General features: G+C 40.5%; 1 protein-coding gene across 3 annotated transcripts in view; it reads right to left on the bottom strand.

The window, feature by feature from the left end:
- The window catches only part of nrg2a (neuregulin 2a), a 74345-nt gene that overhangs the window by 9562 nt on the left and 43045 nt on the right, over positions 1–21738 (bottom strand). For 2 of the 3 annotated variants that reach the window (XM_042228333.1, XM_042228331.1), the window contains exons 4-5: positions 7427–7547; positions 2679–2737 (exon numbers count right to left, since the gene is read on the bottom strand). In XM_042228333.1, the coding sequence (XP_042084267.1) occupies positions 2679–2737; positions 7427–7547 (180 nt within the window). Of the gene's footprint in view, positions 1–2678; positions 2738–3165; positions 3243–7426; positions 7548–21738 lie in introns of all 3 variants that reach the window. The other variant, XM_042228334.1, reaches the window with a different exon arrangement.

Here is a 21738-nt window from a genome sequence, read left to right on the forward strand (position 1 = left end):
TAATCACACGTAGCGTCTCCGGCGGCACGTGAGGGGGCTGAATTAACCCCGCTTATTTTCTTTCCAAATGCAATGATGCAGAATTTTGCCCAAGCATGCAGCCACTTCTGAGGGACTGTGTTTATCTTGCGCCACAGTTTTATGTTTTACAAGTAAGTCTTGAGGTTTATGTTTTATGAAGCGCCATATCATTGCATAACCAAACAAAATCCTAAAAGGGAATGGGATATTAGGTGCATAGCAACTGTTTGGGAAAATATGCGTCATCTACCGAGATTACCTGTGCTTTCAGTTTTCTGCTTTCTAAAAATGCAACACTGTCAATTCCAGGACACACCCATCACATGAACAGGCAAGTTAAAAGGAGTGTATGTGCACTGTGTTGGAATAATCATGAAGAATAAGAAGAATTATGGCTTGACTTTATATTGTATGGCAGATAGAGGCCACAGGGACGTCGTACCAGCTAGCAAGTCCATATTTCTGGCTCCTCACTTGCTTTACTTGGGCTAAAGCAATTCCCAGCTGTTCTTATGACAACATGCTCTTATTTAATCCAAGCACTTATGGCTGAGGAGAAAAAAAGCCATCCTCCTTCTCTTTTTTATCTCCTGGGGATGGGAGGTGCCCCTTTCGGGACGCAGGTTTTTAACTATGAAACGGATGTGCGTGAGCACAAGGGTCTGCCTTTTAAACTAAAATTTTAGCAGTTCTACTTGATTGTAAAGACTAAAAGCCAAGCTGTTCCCATGATAGTGTTGTAACGGAAAGAGGGTGCACGCTTTTTTTTCTCTCTCATTGTTTTACTATTTGTTTTTATCATCTTCTGTCTGTTTTTTGATTACTTGGTTGTATAACCATGCAAAGCAAATAATACAAGGCTGGTCTGTACTTGTGTAGCTGGATGAGAACAGGAAATAAACGCTGTCCTTGATGCACAGCTGCGCTGAAGTTAAACAGAATGTAGAAAAAGTGTGTGAGTGTACGGGGGAGGAAAAAAAAGCTCCCACACAACACTGTCTGCTCTGCCAGAAAAACAAGCAATTTCAGCATAGTGCATTACAACTTAATGTGAGATGAAATTACTTGTACTTAAGAAGGGGTTTTTGGGGGGTATTGTACTCTGTGCCAATATACAACAAACAGAATGTGTAAGCTTGAAAAGTCAGACTACAGGGATGAGCATTAGGAAACTCCAAACGCAGATGCAGTTTGTTATTTTCTGAATGCAATGTTACATTAAATCGCAACCATATGGGCTTGCAAAGGCATGATGCTGCCATTATCCAGCATAAATGACAGGCTTTGGATTTAATTCTATATCATTTTTATACTTGAACCCTGTGCATGCAGTGCTTTCCCTAAAGAATCAAGTCCAGACTTTTTGAAATTTCAGTCGTTACGTTTCATTAATGTCACGTCTCTCACTGTACAAGTAATCACCACTCAAGTAATACTGACATTTAAACGCTCCACAAGAATCCCCACCATGTGGTTGGTTTTTAAAGCTAAAACCCTTAAGGGCAATATCAATCAGGCCATAGTCGTCCACAAAACGTCCTCTAATCTTAGTATAACAACGCAGTTGATAGATGTGTTTGCAGATGTTGCCGTGTGGGATGGTGCAGGGTTTAGTTCTCTAACCCCAGGCTACTAAAGCTGTTTGACATGGCACTCCAGTACAGTGTTTGGACTATCTGTCGTGCGAACACCATTTTGTTTCTTCTGGATCAGCATGTTATAGCAGATGTAATTGGCTAAATGTTCTTGTGTGGACCTAACAAAGCTTAGTGTTTTCTACAGGCTGGCTGTGATTTAGGTCCTCCGCAAGTTATCAACTGGTCTCAAAGTTAAACAAATAGTGCTTCACATTTACCATCTTGGCTAATTTTGAACTAATGCGAGGCAGGTGCTGTAAAGTTTTGCGGTAAGTGGGCCTTTTCTTTTGGAATCCATGATTATCTCCGACATCAAATCAAATCAGTGTGATTTTGTTTTTTCATTTTCATATTTGATCTTTATGTTGATGATAACGGTTACGCTTTCACACCTGTTTATCAATAGTTAATAAATCCTAGTAGAAAGAAATGCACCATCATTTCAGCTTCAGCTGGTTGCAGCCTCTCAAATAAGGGCTCTTTACAAGCTTGCTGTTATCAGTTAGTGCTCCACCTGATAGAGCCAGTCATTTGTCATGCTTGTTAGTTGCGACTAATTGTTTGGGCCTGGCTTTCCATACAAGCTCTACTTAGGGTCAAACGTGCTTGCATGTTTCAAGCTGATTGCGAGAACAGGCATCATTAGTAAGTGGGCTAAACAAAGTCCTTTTGTAATTATTTTGCCATTAGACTGTGTCGTTACATGCAACTTGCGATGTGCAAATCAACTTGCACAAAGCAAACTCACACCCTGACTCGCTGCTGTCGGCCTCGCTACGAACTCTTATTCTGCGAATGCGCATGCAACGCACTGCACTGAGTCAAAGGGCACACAATATTACATGCAGACCAAACACAGTAACAGACTCCACTAATCTATGCCAGCTTGTGAATGAGTCACCAGAGCAGACACAGACAAAACTATTAGGTAATAACAGGAAATTAATGCGGTCTCTACACCCAGCATGCACGCGTGACACGAGGACAGACTGACAGTGACAGAAGAGGAAATTGACATACGGTAGAAACTGGCCATAACGTAGGTTTGACAGCGATCACCAGTAAAGTCATTTGGACACCTGATGGAAAGAAACAAAGCCGAAGAAAGAGAGAAGGAGGAAGAGGGTGGTGAAAGAGTGAGAGAAAGGAAGAAAATAGAGGGGGAGAGAGTGGAGTGAAAAGGACAGTATGAGTAAGAAAAAGTGAGAAAGAAGGGAAGGGGGGGGAGAAGAGGGGGGAGAGAGGAAGAGAGACACAGAATTAGAACAACAGAACATCTACAGACAGCAGAAGCAGAGTGTTCCCTTTGGATGACACCATCGTGTGCATGGTGTAGTGCACAGCTCAATGCGTGTTGACCTGAGAAGGAGGAAGAGGAGGAGAAAGAGGAAGAGATCTGGTGGGGGGGTGGGGAGTGGGGGGGATGAGGAGGGCAGCAAGAGTCCACAGAGGTAATCCAGTGACAACTGTGTCTCTGTTGTCAGCTGCTCATATCATTTGAACATACTTTTGAAAGGATTGGGCATGTACACCCGCAGTGGCTCAGTCTGTAAGCATCGAGGGCCGAAGTATCCATCCGGACATCTGGGAAGGAGCAGACAAGTGTTATGGAAAAGGGAAAAAAACACACAGAGAGTGACGTTGATTTCAGGGGCTTGAATCCCTTCACACACATTTCTGCAAAATGTCACAGCATGTTTAAACACACAACAAAACAAGTAACAGCAACAACAAAAAACTGCTACCAAACTCACAGTAAAGTGCAAACAACGCAAGGAGGGCATCCTCTGCTGATGAACGTGCCCAATTTCGCAGTTTTAAATTGATCTCAATCTGCACAAAAATGTAATGCTTAGCAGATGCTGCATCTCTCTGATAAGCTAGCAGCTCCCCCCCCTCCCTTACAGACACACTGACAAACAAAAAAGGGTAAAAATATACTTCAGCCTGGGCTCTCATCTTGGCAGAGGAATTAAAAAAGAAGAAGAAAAGAGAAAGAACAAAAAAAAAAACATATATAATGACATATAATAATAATAATATGGGCTTTTATAAAAAGAGATAAATGTGATTCAGGATACTGACAGTCCCATGGCTTTCTGAACTCTGTCTATGGGATGAGAGAAGAGCAATTTTCATGAGTGTATGGAGAATAAGAATGTAGCTCGGGATAAACCAGGCAATGTTTTATAGGTAATCAATAAATCATTCCTTGGAAAGCAGTGAAACAGAGCTGAAAGTTGGGAAATGTTTCTCTTTCTCTTGGAGCCTGTTGGAATCCTTGTGGATGTATCCATAACCTGCAAACGTGACTGTTTTATAACTGATACCAGAGCACAGAGTGTTAAAGCAGTCAGATCAGGAAATAAGGAAATAAAATCCCAAATTTTAATTTCCAGCTTGGAAAGGAAAAAAAAATGAATATGTAAATGTTTCTTGGTAAACATGCGAGGATGTGTTCAGCTGTTCTTTGAAGTCAGCGTCAAGAACAAAGTTTCAAATGTGTGGCTGCGTTAGGTTTTTGTTACTGAGGACAGACTATCATCACCATCAGGAGCGTTGGGTTAAACCACATTTCCACATTATAATCTCAATTTGGATGAGAAGTTGGTCTTTTCAGGGCCACCAACAATCTACCCAGAGCCACAACTAGACCACTGATCCAACAAATGTGATTTACTGGGTCCACACAGTGCCTCCTGGGAGCGCCATAAATATTCGGCAATGAGTTACTCATCCTGAGTGATGGTGTTTAACTGGGTGGGGGCGGGTGGGGGGGATTGCGCCACCTAGGTCGAGGAAACTTGGCTGAAAGATGAAGGAAATAAACTGTCACGGGGTGCAAATGACCACAGAGGTGCAGAAAATAAACATGTAACTTTCAGGAGGAAAACAAACACTTTGCAATGTTTATGAAAATGTTCTACAAACTGTAGATACACTGAACTTTCGCAACTCATTACCCTTCTAATAAGTTCCATAAAGAAGTGATAACTATCGTTCTCTTAGGAAGACACTTCTGTTCAACAACTTTCATTGTACTTGTATCATCATGTATAGAACTGAAACAGTCAATTTATTACATAATAGTAAAACTTCTAATCACTGTGTCTCTGATGGTTTGCTGCTTTTCCTTGTTTTGAATCATTATAAACGTAATTTTGTTGGATTTGGACTGCTGGTCAGACAGTATGAAGCAAACTGAAAGACAGAAAAAAAAATCAGGTATCTGTAACGAGCATTACCCAGGAGATCTGTGAGATCTGTGGAGTATACGCCCGATTTAAAACCATCTCAGTCAAATTTTGAGCACCTTTATTCGAGCCGTTTCAGCTGATTCAAAAATATAACAAGCACATAATTAGTTGAGGGAAGCCACAATGTCAAGATTGGCTTGCAATCCAAGCACATCAGAAAATCTCACTGCCAGCCTTTTTCACCTTATGCTTAAGCTGATATTCTTGCATGTTCAATCATCAAATTTCATATGAGGTACCTATTTAAGTTGCTTTCACCTTCCTTGTAAGCAACTAAAAGTGTAGAAAAGTCCCAGATTAGAGCCATACTAATAATCTTCTGCATGCCAGAGTCCTGCAGATGGAAATAATTATTTTCCCTTTTTGGCTGCAGTGGTCCTGACTGAATGTACACAACTAACAAATACAGTTCTTTTTTCTGCACGTTATGCATGCTTTGCATGAAAATAACAGCAGGTTTCAACTTTCAACACTCTTCACATCATTTCACCATATCACATCACCTTACCTCAACCTAAAAGTTTCTATCTGAAAGTGAAGGAGCTGGGAATAAAAGTAGGACTAGCTGTCTGCAGGACTTGTTTAGCCAGAGAGTAATACCCACTGAAGCCTGGCCTATATTGAATGAGATGGCTGTGGGGCAACAAATCCCTGCAGGCCTTCACTGCATTATCCAACTTTTCTGGACCCATGCCCCAGCCGTGAGTGAATTAGCTGCAGCAATTGAGTTATTGCTGCCTCCAATTTGTACACAGCGTATTGAACGGCTGTTGCAGCCATGTCCTGCTTGCTCGTCGAGCATTCTTCCTGCGGCCAACTGGGCACAGAAAGCCTTGCCAGTGTTTCAGCTCTATATCAAATCAGCCAAAAGGATTATGTTAGCATATGGTTGAAGAGAAAATACATCAGAATATCTGACAACAATGCAAGCAGATGTCATTTGTTTTGTAACTACACAATAAGGTTTAACTGATTTTTACAACTAAGGTAACCTATTTTTTTTTCCTTTTGATTAACTAATACATACAGCTGTGCTCAAAGGTTTACATGCACTCATCAGTGGCAGTGGTACATTACACAAAGTGAATGGAATAATATAGAAGTAGGACTACCTGCTACCTTCACCTTAGATCAACAGCTAGACAGTTGAAACGTGTAGACAGTTGCATGTTCCAACAAGAAAATGATCCCACGGACACATCAAAAAGTGAAGTTAAAAGTTGGGCCTGTGCCAGGAAACCAACCACTTTAAACAAACTCTACCAATTCTGCCAAGAAGAGTTGTCAAATATCCAGACAGAATTAATCCAGGTTGTTAACTGCTACCAAAAGTGTCTGATTGAGGTGTAACTTTCTAATGTACATTTAACCAAATGTACGTAGGAAAAGTAGTGAAAATCCTACATAAATTTAAACTTGTGCACGAAATATTTGTTTTTAAAGTCATGAAAGATGTATGTTGTTCAACTAAATCATTAAAAGCCAAAATTTCCATGACGTTCATGCCCATATTGAGTGTAAATAAAATTCTGAATACAACTGTATTTGGGTCCAATAAATGTAAGAAAATCTAAATAACAGTCACAGTTTCCAAAGGAACGGTTTTGAAATTGCTTGTTTTGTCTGATCTACAGCCCAAAATCAATGATTTTATTTTAAAATAGCAGCAGATAACCAGCCAATAGTCATTCCCAAATCTAAAACCAGTGAACATCTGGCTTTTATGACTAAAAATGAGTAATAGTTAATGCAAGTAGTTGCAGGGCGTTTTTCTGATTACTAAATGACTAATCGAGAAAGTGGTTGTTTCATCTCTTAAAATAAATTTTAAAGAAACAACAAAAACTGTTAGTCCTCTACAAAGAAAACCACTTGTTTAGCTTAACCTCTCGTGCACATGGTCCCGAATAATGTTGAGTTCGAGGCTAACACAAACTCACATGTAAATGTCAAAGAAAAAAAAGGTTGTTTCCGTGATAATGTCAACCTGTTTTCCTCCTGAAAAGCTAAGATGCATGGTTCCTCCAACGCACTTTACACACAGGTCTTGATCCCCTTTGCCAAATGTAAGCAATGATTCTATTTACCTCATTGGGGGCCTCTAACAGGCATAAATATTTGCTCGCGACTAAACCAGTGACTCATGACATTTTGAAAAGCCTTTTAATGTGCGGCCCTCTTGTACACTAAACATGACTTAAAAGGATGAGCACACCATCGCCTCACTCCATTATTAGTGTTAAAATACACAACAGGTGGGTAGTTAGACAAACTGGCAGCATATTCCTGTGATGTGTCGCTGCTGCTGCTGAAAGAAGGAAGGGGAATCGAGCTACACCGCAAAAACAAAAAGCAAGTTAAAAACTTGTAGTTAGATAGCTGAAGATGATTATCAAAGTCAAGATGCCGTAAAAGAGCCTCTAATTTGGACTGTGGGACAAAACATCTGTCAAACAACAACGGCCAAGAAGAAAAATACTTGAAAAGAAAAGGATAGATGAGATTACTCACTTGCAGGAAAGCTGATTTATACCATGGAAGAAGTAACAGTCGCCGCCATTCACACAGTAGGCTCTCTCTGTGTCGTTGCATTTTCTGGCATGGCCTGAGCCTGGAGATAGCGTTGTGGTCACTGAGAAAAAACACAGAGAAGAAAATGACAAATTACCTCCAGCTGACCTAGTGGATCCCTTATAACGTCAGCTTTATTTCCTTTATAGCCACAGCCAGATGAATAAACAATAATTTGCAGTCAAAACAAGGAAATGTCATGATAAATGAACATGAAGAGGATTTTCATTTAATAAAAATTTGTTAGTTTTTCTTGTATCTCTGCAAGATGAATATGGCTTTTATGTGTGTATCTCTAGTTTTTCTTAAAGAGTTACTTAAATGCCACACTTGTAATTCCACAAGGACTCTTAGTCTTTCATGTACAAATGTAATTGTTTCTCAAAAGGAGTGTTGACATTATCTCAACAAGTTCTATGAGCAAAGATAAATATTTCCCTGACGTAGCGTAGGAGGTGTTTATGCCTCGACTCAGGTCCTTGGAGTGGCCTGAAATGTCATGTATCTGCACTTAATCCCCCCCATTGAACAGATATCTGTTTGGGATGAAGTCTGCTCATCGGAATCAAAATAGGGATGTTTAGAGGAATGAGAGTGCTGAGAAAGGTTCACTGTGGCAGGATTGGGCTTGAGAAGGGTGGAGTGCACCTCACATGTCAGATACTGACATGTGATGGAAATTGTGTACCTGCTGTCAGACGATGTTAGCACCTTGGGAGAATGTGGCTGTTAGGCATAGAGAAGTCTTCGGCTGGTAAGAGTCTTACACTGACAATATATTGGCTTCAGCAGCCTGACACTCATTTTATCAAGCATAGCCACTGGTTTTACTGTAAGTAATGTCAGTCCTGTGAAAACTAAGCATACTCCCTGATTCAGAAGCTTGTAGAAACATCTTTAGCAGCAATACCTTGAATTAATTGCATCCTATACTTTTATACTTTTCATCCCAGCCTCTATCAGTCTCTCACGTCATTCTGCATCTCAATCGCGTGAAGGTCTGAACTTGGTCTGACTAGGTCACTGTAGCATCTTGATTCTTGTCCTTTTTTAGCCGTTCTGTTGCAGAATTGCTGCTGTGCTTGGGATTATTGTCTTATTGCAAAACCCACTTTCTGCCAAGCTTTAGCTGTCAGACAGATGGCTTCACATTTAGTCTAGAACACCGATACATAGAGGTGGTCATGGTCCACCAGTGACAGTGCGTATGAGGTGTGTGTGTGTGTGTGTATTGTACTGCCATGAACTTAACCAGTTAACATGCCAACTCAGGTTTGGAGTCTGAGATCTAGCTTTGGATTTTTTCAATCTCTCTAAACATTGCACAGTCTGTTCTTCTGAAGTATTTGCTGGGACATTTGCTTCTAGGAAGATTATAGCTTACTGTTAAAATTAGCAACTAGCAAACTTCCAAAACATCTGCTTTTATACAGGTGCTCACACATTAACTGAACATCAATTAATCATGTTCAATTGACTAGCAGCACCTGGCTGCTATATATCTTCTTAATGCTGAACAAAGCAATAGGGCGTACATAGTACATAGAGTCCCGTGAAAACGTTCTTCTTCACATGCCAGATTGGCTGTTTTCCGTAAAGACATACTATACCCTCCGGCTGGAGAAGTGCGTTGCTTACTGCAGAAGGTCACCTCTGGTTTGGCTACTACAATAGAGGTTAATTCCCATGCTTATTAGGATAGAGAAGCAAACAAATGATATCAGTCTGTGCGTCATTGCCAGTATGAGTGAAGAGCACGAATAAATCAGAACACTATATAACCAAAAAATGTTTTGTTCTTTACACATGCAGTATACCAAAATATATCAAATAGCGTGTCATTGCTGGGCAAAAATTACTTTGTGAATAAAGTACAACATCCATCCATTCAATGAACAAACAAAGACATAAATCCACTTGGTTAAATCGCGATGAGATAAGTCGATAAAAGGTGTTATTTATACCTAGCATGTCATTTTAGAGGTAAAATTTTATTACGGTAAATTTACGATGTCATGCTGTTCTGCCAAAATTCCTTAAAAAAAGTAATGCTCCCAAGACAACACCACACCTATTTATTATCATAGGTCCAAATATTCCTAAAATATTTCCAGGTTTACCCATTGATCAGAACCACTTCATCACCTGATGTCTCACTTGGAGGACTGGTTCGTAAAACACTTCATTAAAAAAAGAGGAAAAAAAAATCAGAAAAAGCTGTCGGGCAAACCCTTTTTTAAAAAAACCAAAAAAACCTCCCACGCTCAAAATGGAAACTTCGTGCAGGATTCAAGTGCAAAACCTGTGCAGGAACATGTGGACAAACAAGCTGCACAAGGCTGCAACCTTTCCCAGAATGCACCAGTGGAAATCAGAGGAGCGTCGTAGACAGATCATCAGTCTCCACAGGACGGGTGGACGCCACGATACTCGTAGTCACAGATAATCTACGGTCCACCTGGCGTGCATGTGGGTGGACTGCGGGTGGAAAACAGATGACCCACACGGGGAGGTGGAGAACATGCAGACTTCACATAGGAAAGATCAAGGCCTATATCTGAACCGTGGACAAGTTCTGCTGTCAATGTTTATTTTGCTACTGGTCATACCAAATTAGTTTCACAGTAGTCACCTTTTTTCCCTCTTTGTCATCATTTTCAATGAAAAAGTGAAAAGTGAAAAAACAACTTCCTGCACTTAGTTGAGCTAACTGTTTCACATAGAAAGAGTCAGATGCAAAATCTCAAAATTACACATATTTTTTGTCTAATAGGGCTGCTAGATACATTTTAACTAACTGAAACCTATATTTGTTAAGATCACATTATTTTTATACAGAAATAAATGACTTTAAAAAACCCCAAATAAACCAAAATAAGGTATACTGGTATGGGTAAAGGCGCTATTTTCTTAGCTGTACTCCTTGTTATAAAATGTTCAAAGTGAAGATCAGCCCTGTGTAAGCTAACTGGAATGAGGGCATATAAACAATATACTTTTCATCCAAAATCCCTGTTTTGGATTAAACTTGATAAATAGCTACAGTTTGTGAAGAGGCTTTAAATCTGGACAGCTGTAGCATGGGGCTTATATTTTTATTGCCATACAGCTGAATGCTTGCAGGTGGAGACCACACATCTCCTCAGCCGACAAGGTTCATTTACCTAAACAACAAACACCACCTGCAATATTAAGGGGCTTCCTAGAGGAGCAGAAAAATTCCTGCAGACCACAATTTACACTCCATACAGTGAGAAGAACAGCCAATCCAACTGACTGAAGGAAATTACACGCTAATATCGCTGCAACGATTCATTAAATATATCAAAACAACGAAAGTGTTTAATGATGACTTAACAATTTGGCAAAAAAAATAATTCCTGGAGTTGATCCCACTTTCAGAAAACTATCTACTTCTATTTTACTGAATCTATTCTCTGCCAAATGTTTAAAATGAATTTAAATGAATCATATAAAAGTATTATTTGTATAACTTTAATAAATGATCTATATAAACATACTCCTACTGGCATGGAGGAATTGATGATTTCTTAAGAAAAAGATCACTTTACATATTTTAGCAGGATTCAAGCACTGCTTTCAGTGGGCTTCAAAGATTGCAGTTATCCTAACATTAACATTACTATTGGTTTTCAGTCATCAACATCTATGATGTAGCACAGTGTCCCAGTTTTATCCTCCCCTACTCCTTTTCCCTGCTGTCCTCCCTTCTTTCCTTTGTGTCTTCCAGTTACTCCCACATAGCAGACCCTCTGCTTTAAGAAAAGTGAAGAAAAAGTTCCAGTTTTTGCACACTGTGTACAGAAACCTTAGGAATTCTTACTAAAAAAGCATACACATATACACCGTCAGCAGAAGCGTATAATAAAACAGTTGTTGATGTTTACGGCATTCGAGATACAAAGTAAAATGATCATGTGTAAAATTAAAAAAACCTCACTATCCGTATTATTTTCATAACAGTTATGGTTTAAGCTTGTGAGCAGGACGGCCTAAATAGGAAACATACAATTAATTTCAGAGGCAGACTAAAAACTTGAAAACACCAATAGGAGACTGAACTGTTTTAAATTGTGTCAGATTTAAAGGTTTACGGCAGTTAAAGGCCAACACACAGGACCTGAACTGATGCATCTATAAATCATAGGTTCGTGCACTTTAGGGTATATGATAAACTTGTAAACTTGACAAAAGCATGTGTAAAAACCCTGCTGAGCTGCAGTAAAATATCTAAAAACCCTGAAATGCTGAAGGCTTCCTTTGCGCCCAGCAAGCTATAGTTTTTTTTTTGTTTTTTTTTGCAAAACCAAACTGTTTGGTTATTCCCATCATCATGCCTTCTGTCAATAAAATAGATATTTATATTTTAAGAGAAATTGAATGCACCTGGAGTAAAACATTTTATATAACATATGTCTGTGTAGGTTCTCAGTCATCCAGGCCATGGTAATCTAAGGAGCTTGGAAAAACAGCTACTGAACCTCTAAGTTTCTTGAAGATGCTTCACTCTCATCCGAGAAGCTTCTTCAGTTTTAAGACCAAATGGTCGAGAGTCACGGGTTTTGGTCCTAGTGGGTGTTGTCCCTTAGGAGGGTTGTTGACCCACTATTGATCATGTGTCTCATCACATGAGCCAAGGCATGACAACAACACCAATGAAGCCTTAAGATGAGACCCCACAAGTAACTACAAAAAGAAAGTCATCAGTTGCCGAAACAACTTGAAAAAAGGATAAAGCCATTGACCACTCTACATACCACTGTCTGTACCCAGGGATGCTATACCCTGTATACCCTGTATATACCCTGGGGGACTCCAGGGTATAACTGGGTGGGACTACCCAGCCACCTACAACATTTCCAAGCACCTCATCACCATCCTGTCTCCTCTTGTGGGGAACACACCCCATCACATCAAAAACTCCCCCTACTTTGCCAACAAGGTTCAGAAAAGTACGCTGGATCCAGATGAAACCATTGTGTCCTTTGATGTGGTCTCTCTCTTCTCTTAAAAGATAGCGATCTCTGCCTTACCACCACGTATTTTAAATACAAAGAGGGTTTCTACAGACAAAAACATGAGTGTTCCCCAGTGTCCCCAGCCTTTACATGGAGGAAGTGGGAAATAAAGCTCTTGGCTTTTTCAAAGGGACAGCACCTAGCCACTGGTACAGATACGTGGATGACACCTGGATCAAAATCGAAACCCAAAAAGTAGAATCCTTAATTCTTCACATCAAATCAGTGGATAAAAACATAAAGTTCAACAGAGAACATACAAAGGATAACAGCCATTTCTGGACTGTGCTGTGAGCATTGAGGAAAATGGAAACCTTAACAATGAGGTTTACTAGAAGCCCACACACATACCTACTCTTTAACTCCAATCACCCTCTGGAACAAAAACTTGGAATAATCAAGAAAAGGAACACACACATGTAAAGAAAACTCTTAAAACACATAGTTATCCCAACTGGGCTTTCATCAAATTTGCAGAGATGCACAGTAAAAACTGGTTCATCTAAAGGATAAAGGTCACTCTTTCGAGGATACCAATGTTTTGGACAGAGAAGACGGGCGGTTTGAAAGAGAAGTGAAAGAAGAACAGAGGTGGAGGTTTACAACACCGTCTGCCGCTCACAATCCAGTTTTTAACACCCACTCACATCTTGTGTCAGTTGATCTCAGTAGGTAAGGCTCTCCATGGTTTCACCCGAAACCTCTGATGATAATGACCCACTCCCTTTTTCACACCTTGGCTCATGTGATGAGGAACATGAACAATAGTGGATAACGACCCTCTTAAGGGACAACTCCCACTAGGGCTTAAATACTTGGGACTCTCCAATATTTAGCTTTAGAACCGAAGAAGCCTTTTAGATGAGACGTGAAACGTCTTCAAGAAACTTAAAGAAGCCCAGTCACTTTTTCTTTCCAAGCTCCTTAGTTTATATAACATATATAAAATTGTATATATATTTATATTCCTGCAATATCTATATTCATATTCATAACATTTAAGGTATGGTACAGATGAAGGGTGAAGACTTAAATATGCTGTAGTTGAAATATTTTTGACCTTCCTCCCAGAGTTGGGAACACATGATTTAAATGTTCCTATAACAAATAAAACTTTCGGCACTCTACTATGAAGAAACATTGCATTAATACAGTAAACGACCATCCAGTCACACGCACGCGGGCGCACACACACGCCTTTGAAGCAGTCTCGTTGTCTGCTCCACCTCGATATGTTTACAAGAAAAGGCTCGGGTCACGTCACGCCAACGCCACAATTTCAGGAAGGACGTACATCAAGTGCAGCAGGGAAAATAAAATGAGGGGGGGAAAAAAAATAAAAAGACTACCACAAAAATATTGCAGGTGATGGTTATCTGACTTAATGGGAAACCCATACAAGGAAATGGTACATGCAGACTCGGTTCAAGAGATGAAACAAGAGCAATGTTTTCTTTCTAAGATCTACTTCAGCCAATAGAGTGTTTACTCAGGCTGCACCACATGTTTACATGAGATTAAAACTCATGACAAGACCTAACAATTTATTGACTTGGTTAGAGATACACATTTAAACAACAGAGAACATCTCATTTAAGGGTGTGGGATGCAGATTAAAGAAAAAAAAGTGTTTGAAATCGCTGTACTACTGAAATATAGTTAGTATAAGTACAACGTTTTTGACTTTTTAGGAATACATTTCTGTAAATGAGAGGAGATAACTGGTCTGGTAACAGACTGAGTTATTCTTCAAAGAACTGCAATACAACTGCAAACGCTCCAAATGGTTTCCTTTGATATGAGAAGATAATCTTTTTCTTTTACTACTTAACAATATCACGCAGAAAAGCCTTTTTTTTCCCCGAGTCAGTTGGGGCCAGCACAGTGGAGCAGTGGTCCTGGTTTGAATCCGAGTTTCCATGTTCTCCCTGTGCTCGCACGGTTTCTGTCCACATACTCTGGCTTGCTCAAACAGTCCAAAGACATGCATGCAGTTAGGATGATTGGTGATTCCAATAGAGCATGCATCAAAACGTTAATTGGGGATTGCAGAATGGCTGCTGGTGTGAATCTGAATGTGAATTGCTGTCTGTCTCTATACGACAGCTCTGCAACAGACTGGCAACCCGTACAGGGTGTACCCCACCTCTCACCCTGCGACAGCTGGAATAGGCTCCAAACCCACTGTGACCCAGAATGGGATAAGCAGAAAAGATGAATGGACTGAATAACTGGTCAGACCACCAACTAGAAAGCAATAATTCAAAGCTTGATCTTTATGTTTATGGACTCATAACAGATTTAATTACTTTTGCATACTGTCATCCTGAGATAAGACGTATGGAGTACAGTCTTATCTCAGTCGGTGTATCTAAAAGGACTGAAATGCTTCATAATCCTCACTGGCTTTTGTTCTTCTCCTTTTTTTTCTGAGGGTTTCATTGTTTAGTTGCAATAAATCACATCAGTTTTGCATCATTCATCTCTCTGACCTCTGAAGAGCGTTCTGTTTGTGTGGACTAAAAATGATCCTCACAATCTTGCACATATTCAGTGATAAAATAATTACATGGGTTCAGGTTACAGTTTTATGGTGTGCGAACAGCACCGAATGACAAAGGATGATCTGCGGTGGACTCACCTCTAATCATCGAGCGCGACTGCGGCGAACAAACCACTGCAATTTTTGTTGACATTTGGAATAATAACATGTGTCACGAAGGCTGTATGTGTTCATCACTGCCATGCAGCGCAGCTGTTCAGCTGGGTTAGAGTGCTAGTGCCTTTGCATGTGCTTATTAAAGAAAATTGACATCAGTAATATATTTTTGTATTTTTTTTTATTTTATAGAAAGACACGGTGTTACTCAAGCAATCTGTTTCATTAACTACTAACAAAAATAATAAATAAATAAAAAGCCCCTCTGTTCCACAAGCTCCAGTTATTCCTGTCAACTGAAGGGTTGTTTTCTCCAGTGTCTGAAGTGATAATTAACAGAAGCACAACAGCGGGTAGCTCTATTAACAAAAATAGAGTCGTCTTATCCAGAAATGAACAGTTTTGTTATAACTCAGATTTTGTGATTTTATCTTATTTATTTATTTTTGGCTTTTCTTGTTTCGAGCTGTCGTCCTCTTTTTCAGCTCGGCGCTTTCATCTGCATCTGTCAGGAGAAGGCGGGGCGATAGTGATGAAGCTAAAAATGGTTTCTAAAAAGGCAAAAACTTTGTCTGATCACAGCAATCAGAAATCCTTTTTAGCCTTCTTGTGTTACAGGATAAAGCACTGAATCGCTGAAATGCATTTGACTAAAAACAGAACAAAAGGGAACTCGGATAATTAATCTCTACAGAGAATCCATAAATACCAAAGTCCAAATGACTCAAAGTTCATGAGTTTGTTCTGCTGCATTTTCTTGCCTTTCGTGCCATATGGTGTTGTCTGTCTCCAGTCACGCTACGCAATCCCCCTCCCCGCCTCTCAAAGGGGACCAGAGTTCAGGTGTATTCATTAAGGCTGACTCCTTGCTGGACGCAATACAGATTCCTTTAACCTGAGGAGGACATCAGCTGCTCCGCTAAACAGAATTGGGGGCAGAGTTTGTTTATCTGCACTCGTGTAGCCAAGGTTTCGTTAAGCGTGCTTGGTTTTTAACCTTGGGTTTCAACTTTCCTCAGTACTGTAGCCCAGGGGCTGAATTTGACTTGAAGTAAGTTGAACAGAGGTTTCCTCTGGGTTAGTGAGAGCCACAGTGTTTAGCCATCAGCCCTTACCACTGACTTTGATTAATCCTTCATGGCTCAAGAACTGAAAAGAAAAGCTGGGGGTGCAAGGCGGACCATCTGGAAACCTTCATAAACATGCCTGTCTTTCCACGCTCTCCAAAGGATTCAAGGAAAATCGTAAAAATGAAAAGAGAGGTCCCTTTTGCACAGTTTTGTCCTCTCGAGGCACCCTGTGCATATGCAGCAAGCAGAAATGCGCTCATACTGAATCCTAGCCCTGCGCTGCACCTCACAGCCCGGCCCCAAAACACTGAATTGTGTAATGAAATACATTTTCAACAGGCCCGCGGTGAAGTTACACACACGTCCCTGCAATTTATGGTGAATGCTGATAATTTACTTCAGCTTAGCCTAATCTTTTTCACCTCAGCACTGTAGATGAACAGTAAGGCCTCTAAAAATGCGAGACAGAATCAGATTCAGTGCAGGGAAAAAGACAAGCCCAGATCCATCTGGACTTGGTTGTGAATTTCTTGTTTTCACTCTTAAAAACAGTGTTATCAAGATGAGCAGTATAAATTATCTAGCCTATTTGGAAATATGTCATTGAGCAAGAACAGGTGCGGAGATTCATCTCTGACATTTCTGCAGCAAAGCAACGCAAATAAAGGAGGTGAAGGTGCAAAAACCACTAATTTTCTGCAGCTTAACAACCATTACAATGGACGAGCGTGTTATCATTGCAAACGTGACAACCTAAATATAAATCCAAATAATGTAAATCTTCATCACAATCTATAGAGGGAGGAAACCTTCGAGCCAGACCATAAAAATCAGAAGAGAGAGTGATAAATGCAAATGTACAGACCCTTCAGCAGAGACGTAAAGAGGGTGGTCTCTGCAATAGCTCTGCCACCCAGACAGGCTTTTCCACAACTCAGTTTTATGTACCAGGAAAAAAAAAGTACTGAGTGCCCCCTAACCTCCCAACTCTTGGTAGGGAATGCCTGACGTGTCTCCTGTTACAGCTAGAACCGAGATCTTTTATCTTAATACTCGAGACCTGTTCATTTTGTGAGCATTCTTGCTACACATGTGTGCACTGCATTTTGTTCCTTTCTGCTATTCTGCAAAGACGATCCCATCCAAAGAAAACGGATAAATAAGATAAACAGATAAGAAGAGGTACAAAGGAGCAAACTGGGAAGTGTGGCTTTGGTTAAATATAAAGCTGTTGACAGCCGTGTCTGATGTGGCAACAGAGAATGTCCAGTGAGGTTTAACAAAATGAATGAGGAGAAGAAGAAAAAATATTTGCAGAGTTTAGCTATTTATATTGTGGGCTGTACTGAATAGCAGCATTACACTTTTAAAGAAGGTGCGACCGGAGACAAATGAGCCTAGAAAGTAAGATAAATGTCTGGACCTCACAAATGCTACAATAAAGATCTGCTGCTTGAACAAATATTTATAAAAGTTAGCAATTAAAAATAAAAAAAGTGTCTATTTAAATAAAAAAAAAATGCATACAATACGTGTTTTCACGCTCAGCTTTGGAGCCACAACATATTTTGACAGGAGCTCAAGCCCAGACAAATGTAGGAGCAATGAAAGAAAACAAGAGACACATGAGAAGGACAAAGAGCGATGGATACAGAAGTAGTGCAGGGAAGATGAGAGCAGAGAACGAGAAAAGAGGGCTTGTTGACAGGATCATTAGGTGGAAAATATTTCAGCTTGCCAAAACCAACAAAAACCAAGCATGCTGCTTCCACACATACAATATGGCCACACCCAGTCAGTGGCAATATCAAGCATCTGTGCCTTCCAGCATTTTGCACAAAGTATAAAATAAGCAAGAGATTTCATGTCAAAGGTCCAAAGAGGAATTAAATTACTATTTACTGTAGGTAAGACGCAAGAAAGAGCCCATTATGAATGGCGATGCACTTAAAGCTTTTTTTCAAAGGAAATTTATCCACAATTCAAACTCCTTCAGTACGAAACAGGAATGTTTAGAAATGAACAAAATGGAGCCTGCCAGGAACATTAATCTACCACCCACTCTCAGCAAGACTGCCACTGCCACAACCAGTGTGTCTTCTTTTATATTCTTGTCTCCTATTACCATTTTTCAGTCACATAGCTGATTTGCCTGGTCTTGCCTGCCTCAATCATCTCAGCGCTGAAGTCAAATCAAAGCGCGACATAGTATGTGATTGCACAACAGCTGCTCACGCACTGCGAGGGAGCGAAGAGCTCTTAGGAAAGACAGGGTATGGTGTGCGAATGGTGTACAAACGGGCGCTGTTATGGTCACTGGCGGGCACCAGTGTGTGTGCAGCTGGCAACAGGGCAGCACGAGGGGTTTTCCGCGCCGCGGTTAAGGACAAAGGTATTCTCTCATGGGCAGCTCAGATCAGAGTCAGGGTGGCGTTCGAGACACTTTCACAATCCAAGTGTGGGGATGCCAGTGGCTTTCACTTTTTCAACTCTGGGCTGAGAAGCTGTTGTTTACCACATCCTTGAGTTTTCCAGCCTGTAGCCATGGCTACAGTGGTCACAAATGAGCATCAAAAGGTGAGGAAGAGCAACGGGCTAACTCTTTAGAAAGCTTTCAGCGTCACTGTGAATTTACTGCAGCGAGGACTCGGTGGACAAAGATTCAAATCGGGGGGAAAAAACCTGTGGTAACAAAAAAACAAACAAACAAACAAGAAAACACCACAGGGCTTTAGGGCACACTGCATCTCCACTTTAGAGTCACTGACATCTTTTATTTAAACCCGACAGGCAGCGACTCCGATAGCTAAGTTGGGGGAAAAAAAGCAGATTTACAACTCGAAGCTAACATTTTAGAACAAAACAAATGAAATTATTTGTAATGAAGCGAGACTGATTTCGCTGTGAAGTGTTTATAAAGTTTTAAGTAGCAGATTGAAAGGCGCTCGATGAAAAATAATCACCGATCAAATCGATATACTTAAACGTGTTCCACAAACAGAAATTCCATCTAATATTTATTATGAGTCATAAATGCTGGAAGTGGCCACAATTTCAGATGATCAATCTGATGTCAACTATAAAAAATACATTAGGTAAAGCTTTAAAAGGACAGAGTGTGAGCTATCCATATGCTCCTTTGCCTTCACCTTCAACAGCTGGCCCTCATTTCCAAGGTAGGCCTGCCTTTGCGACCTTGTACCAGATATAGAAGACATATACCACAGCTCCATATTTGGGTCTTGTACTCACAGCTACAGTAGTGGCCAGCTGTTAGGACTAAAGGTTTTCCCTCGGTTATTCCCCGAAAGCCTGAAAGCACACAGCAGCCCTCCTTCGGTCATAAACACACATGCACACACACCAGCCACACCTGCTGTATGTCCTGAAAACAGGCAACGCAGCAAGTGTGTTTTGTTTTAGGCTGCCCTCTGTATACTAACGATGAGTTCACTGTGAGTGTGTCATTGACTAAAGAGAGGCATTTTCTGTTTACACCTACACACTTAGGAGGAAATGGCTTCAACGCTGATGACACTATTGCTGTACCCACTACTCATACAGAGTCCCCGGTAAAAGAACTTACTCACCCTGACACACACACGATGAATACAGTTGCCGAGTGTCCGACAAAAGGAAGCAGCACGATGGAGTAATGGGAGGTTTAAGATTAAAGACAGCTGTGGCAACTAAACTATAGTACTGTTACTCTGAGCTTTACGCAACGGAATGGTAAATATATGTTCCTCTTGTACTCTAAAGAGAACTTTAAAGAGAACAGAAGACACCCCTGAATTAGTCTGACCCCATTCTGAAACATGCCAGGTAAGAGTAGGAGCAGGGACTTTGTTTTAATGCGAATGAACACATCTTAAGGCAACTTAATGTCATTACTCTGTCGGCACATCCAGGCCCTTATGATGAAATTCATCATTTTTAGACAATCGCTTCTCCTCCGAGGTGCTTCTTAGTGATTTGTCAAGAAAGAAGAAGACGGCGCCCAGTCACCCTGCACAGTTGGGGTCTCCATCAGGGGGAAAAAAGACCACCAGCACAGCTGAGGAGGGCTGAAAGAGATTCTTTTATTATGCTATCAAATTAAGGCTCAGATAGGTTTGGTCCCAGGGTACTGGAAGAGTTAACAAAGCCCTGCACACAGCGAAAACCTTGTGTCACCTGCTCACATCACTCAGCTTTTCAAGTGTAACAGCTGCTTCCTTCCTCACACATAGCAATATCCTCACTCATTCACACTAACGGCTTAACTGTCCCGCATAACACAGTGAGATTACCGGACATTCTCAGAAGTCTGATGTGTTTTGATTTTTTATAACTTAGTTGTTTTTTCAAAGATCTGAGTGAGGACGTCCACTTATCGTCCTGGATCGGAGGGGATTAAAGTGAAGTGACAGATCAAGCAAAATATAATAATCCATTGAGGGACTTTTAGAAAGTGCTTTCTTTAACATATTTGACTCATTTTTCACAGATTCTGATGTTAGGATCCAACAGCTGCCTCTTCTCCAGGACATTAGCACGTAGTACATATGAAAGCCAATAACTCACAGTCCCTGTCAAAAAGCAATGAATTACTGACAGATTAGGGAGCTGATTTATGTTTTAGGTGCGAAACGTAACTTGTCTTCTGTCAGATTAACTTCAAGAGAAGCCCCCAAACATTGGTTAAAATCGATATACTCTAAGATCTGAGGCAGTATTTACAGATGTGCCTCACAGTGGTTGCTGTGGTTGGGCTCAGGTATGCATGTTGTGCAGAAGGTGCCAAGAGATCAGCAAAAGAATGATGGCATCATTTCCAAGAATTTTCTTGATAGTCATGATAAATTATTCTTTCCCTTTGATTTCTGCTTCATTTGGATGTTACTGGAAGCAGCGTTCGAGTCCTCCACTGCCGTATGTATGCACTCATCCATTCATAACACGAGCTGTGTTCTGATCACTAGTTGATGCAGAGTGTGTTCATCCTCTCGCGACGTAAACGCTTCCGCTTAGTCTGGAACTTCTCACCACGCCGGATGCTGTCCACTAATACAAAAAGTCTTTAACAATAAACAAAAACAAACCGCAGCGTAGATGAAATGATGATTCTGTGAGTGCAATAAGAAAACAAGTGACTCACTCGAGCTGTCATAAGTCAAGTCGTAATGTCAGACAGCAAAACAAACAATCTGGTTTCATTTGATAAAACAGGTTTCTTAACACGTGAAAGAGAGGAAATGCAGATCCCGATTCTTTTTATATGTCTGGATTAACGGCTTTTGTAAATTTGCCTGCAGGCTGCTGCACGCAAAACTGTAGACAATGGCAAGCACGACTTCAGAAAGTTTGTCGTTTTACTTCCAAATGGTCAAGATCAGGATCGTTTCCTTCCGTTTGTGTTCATCGAAGAAATCAAACATTCAGCAGCGTTTTAAAACCACAGCAGTCTTCTATAAGGCAGTGTGTTTGCCGCTATATGTTAGA

This window comes from Haplochromis burtoni, unplaced genomic scaffold (assembly GCF_018398535.1).
Source record: "Haplochromis burtoni strain Fernald_Lab_line unplaced genomic scaffold, NCSU_Asbu1 Contig_318, whole genome shotgun sequence".
Classification (NCBI taxonomy): domain Eukaryota; kingdom Metazoa; phylum Chordata; class Actinopteri; order Cichliformes; family Cichlidae; genus Haplochromis; species Haplochromis burtoni.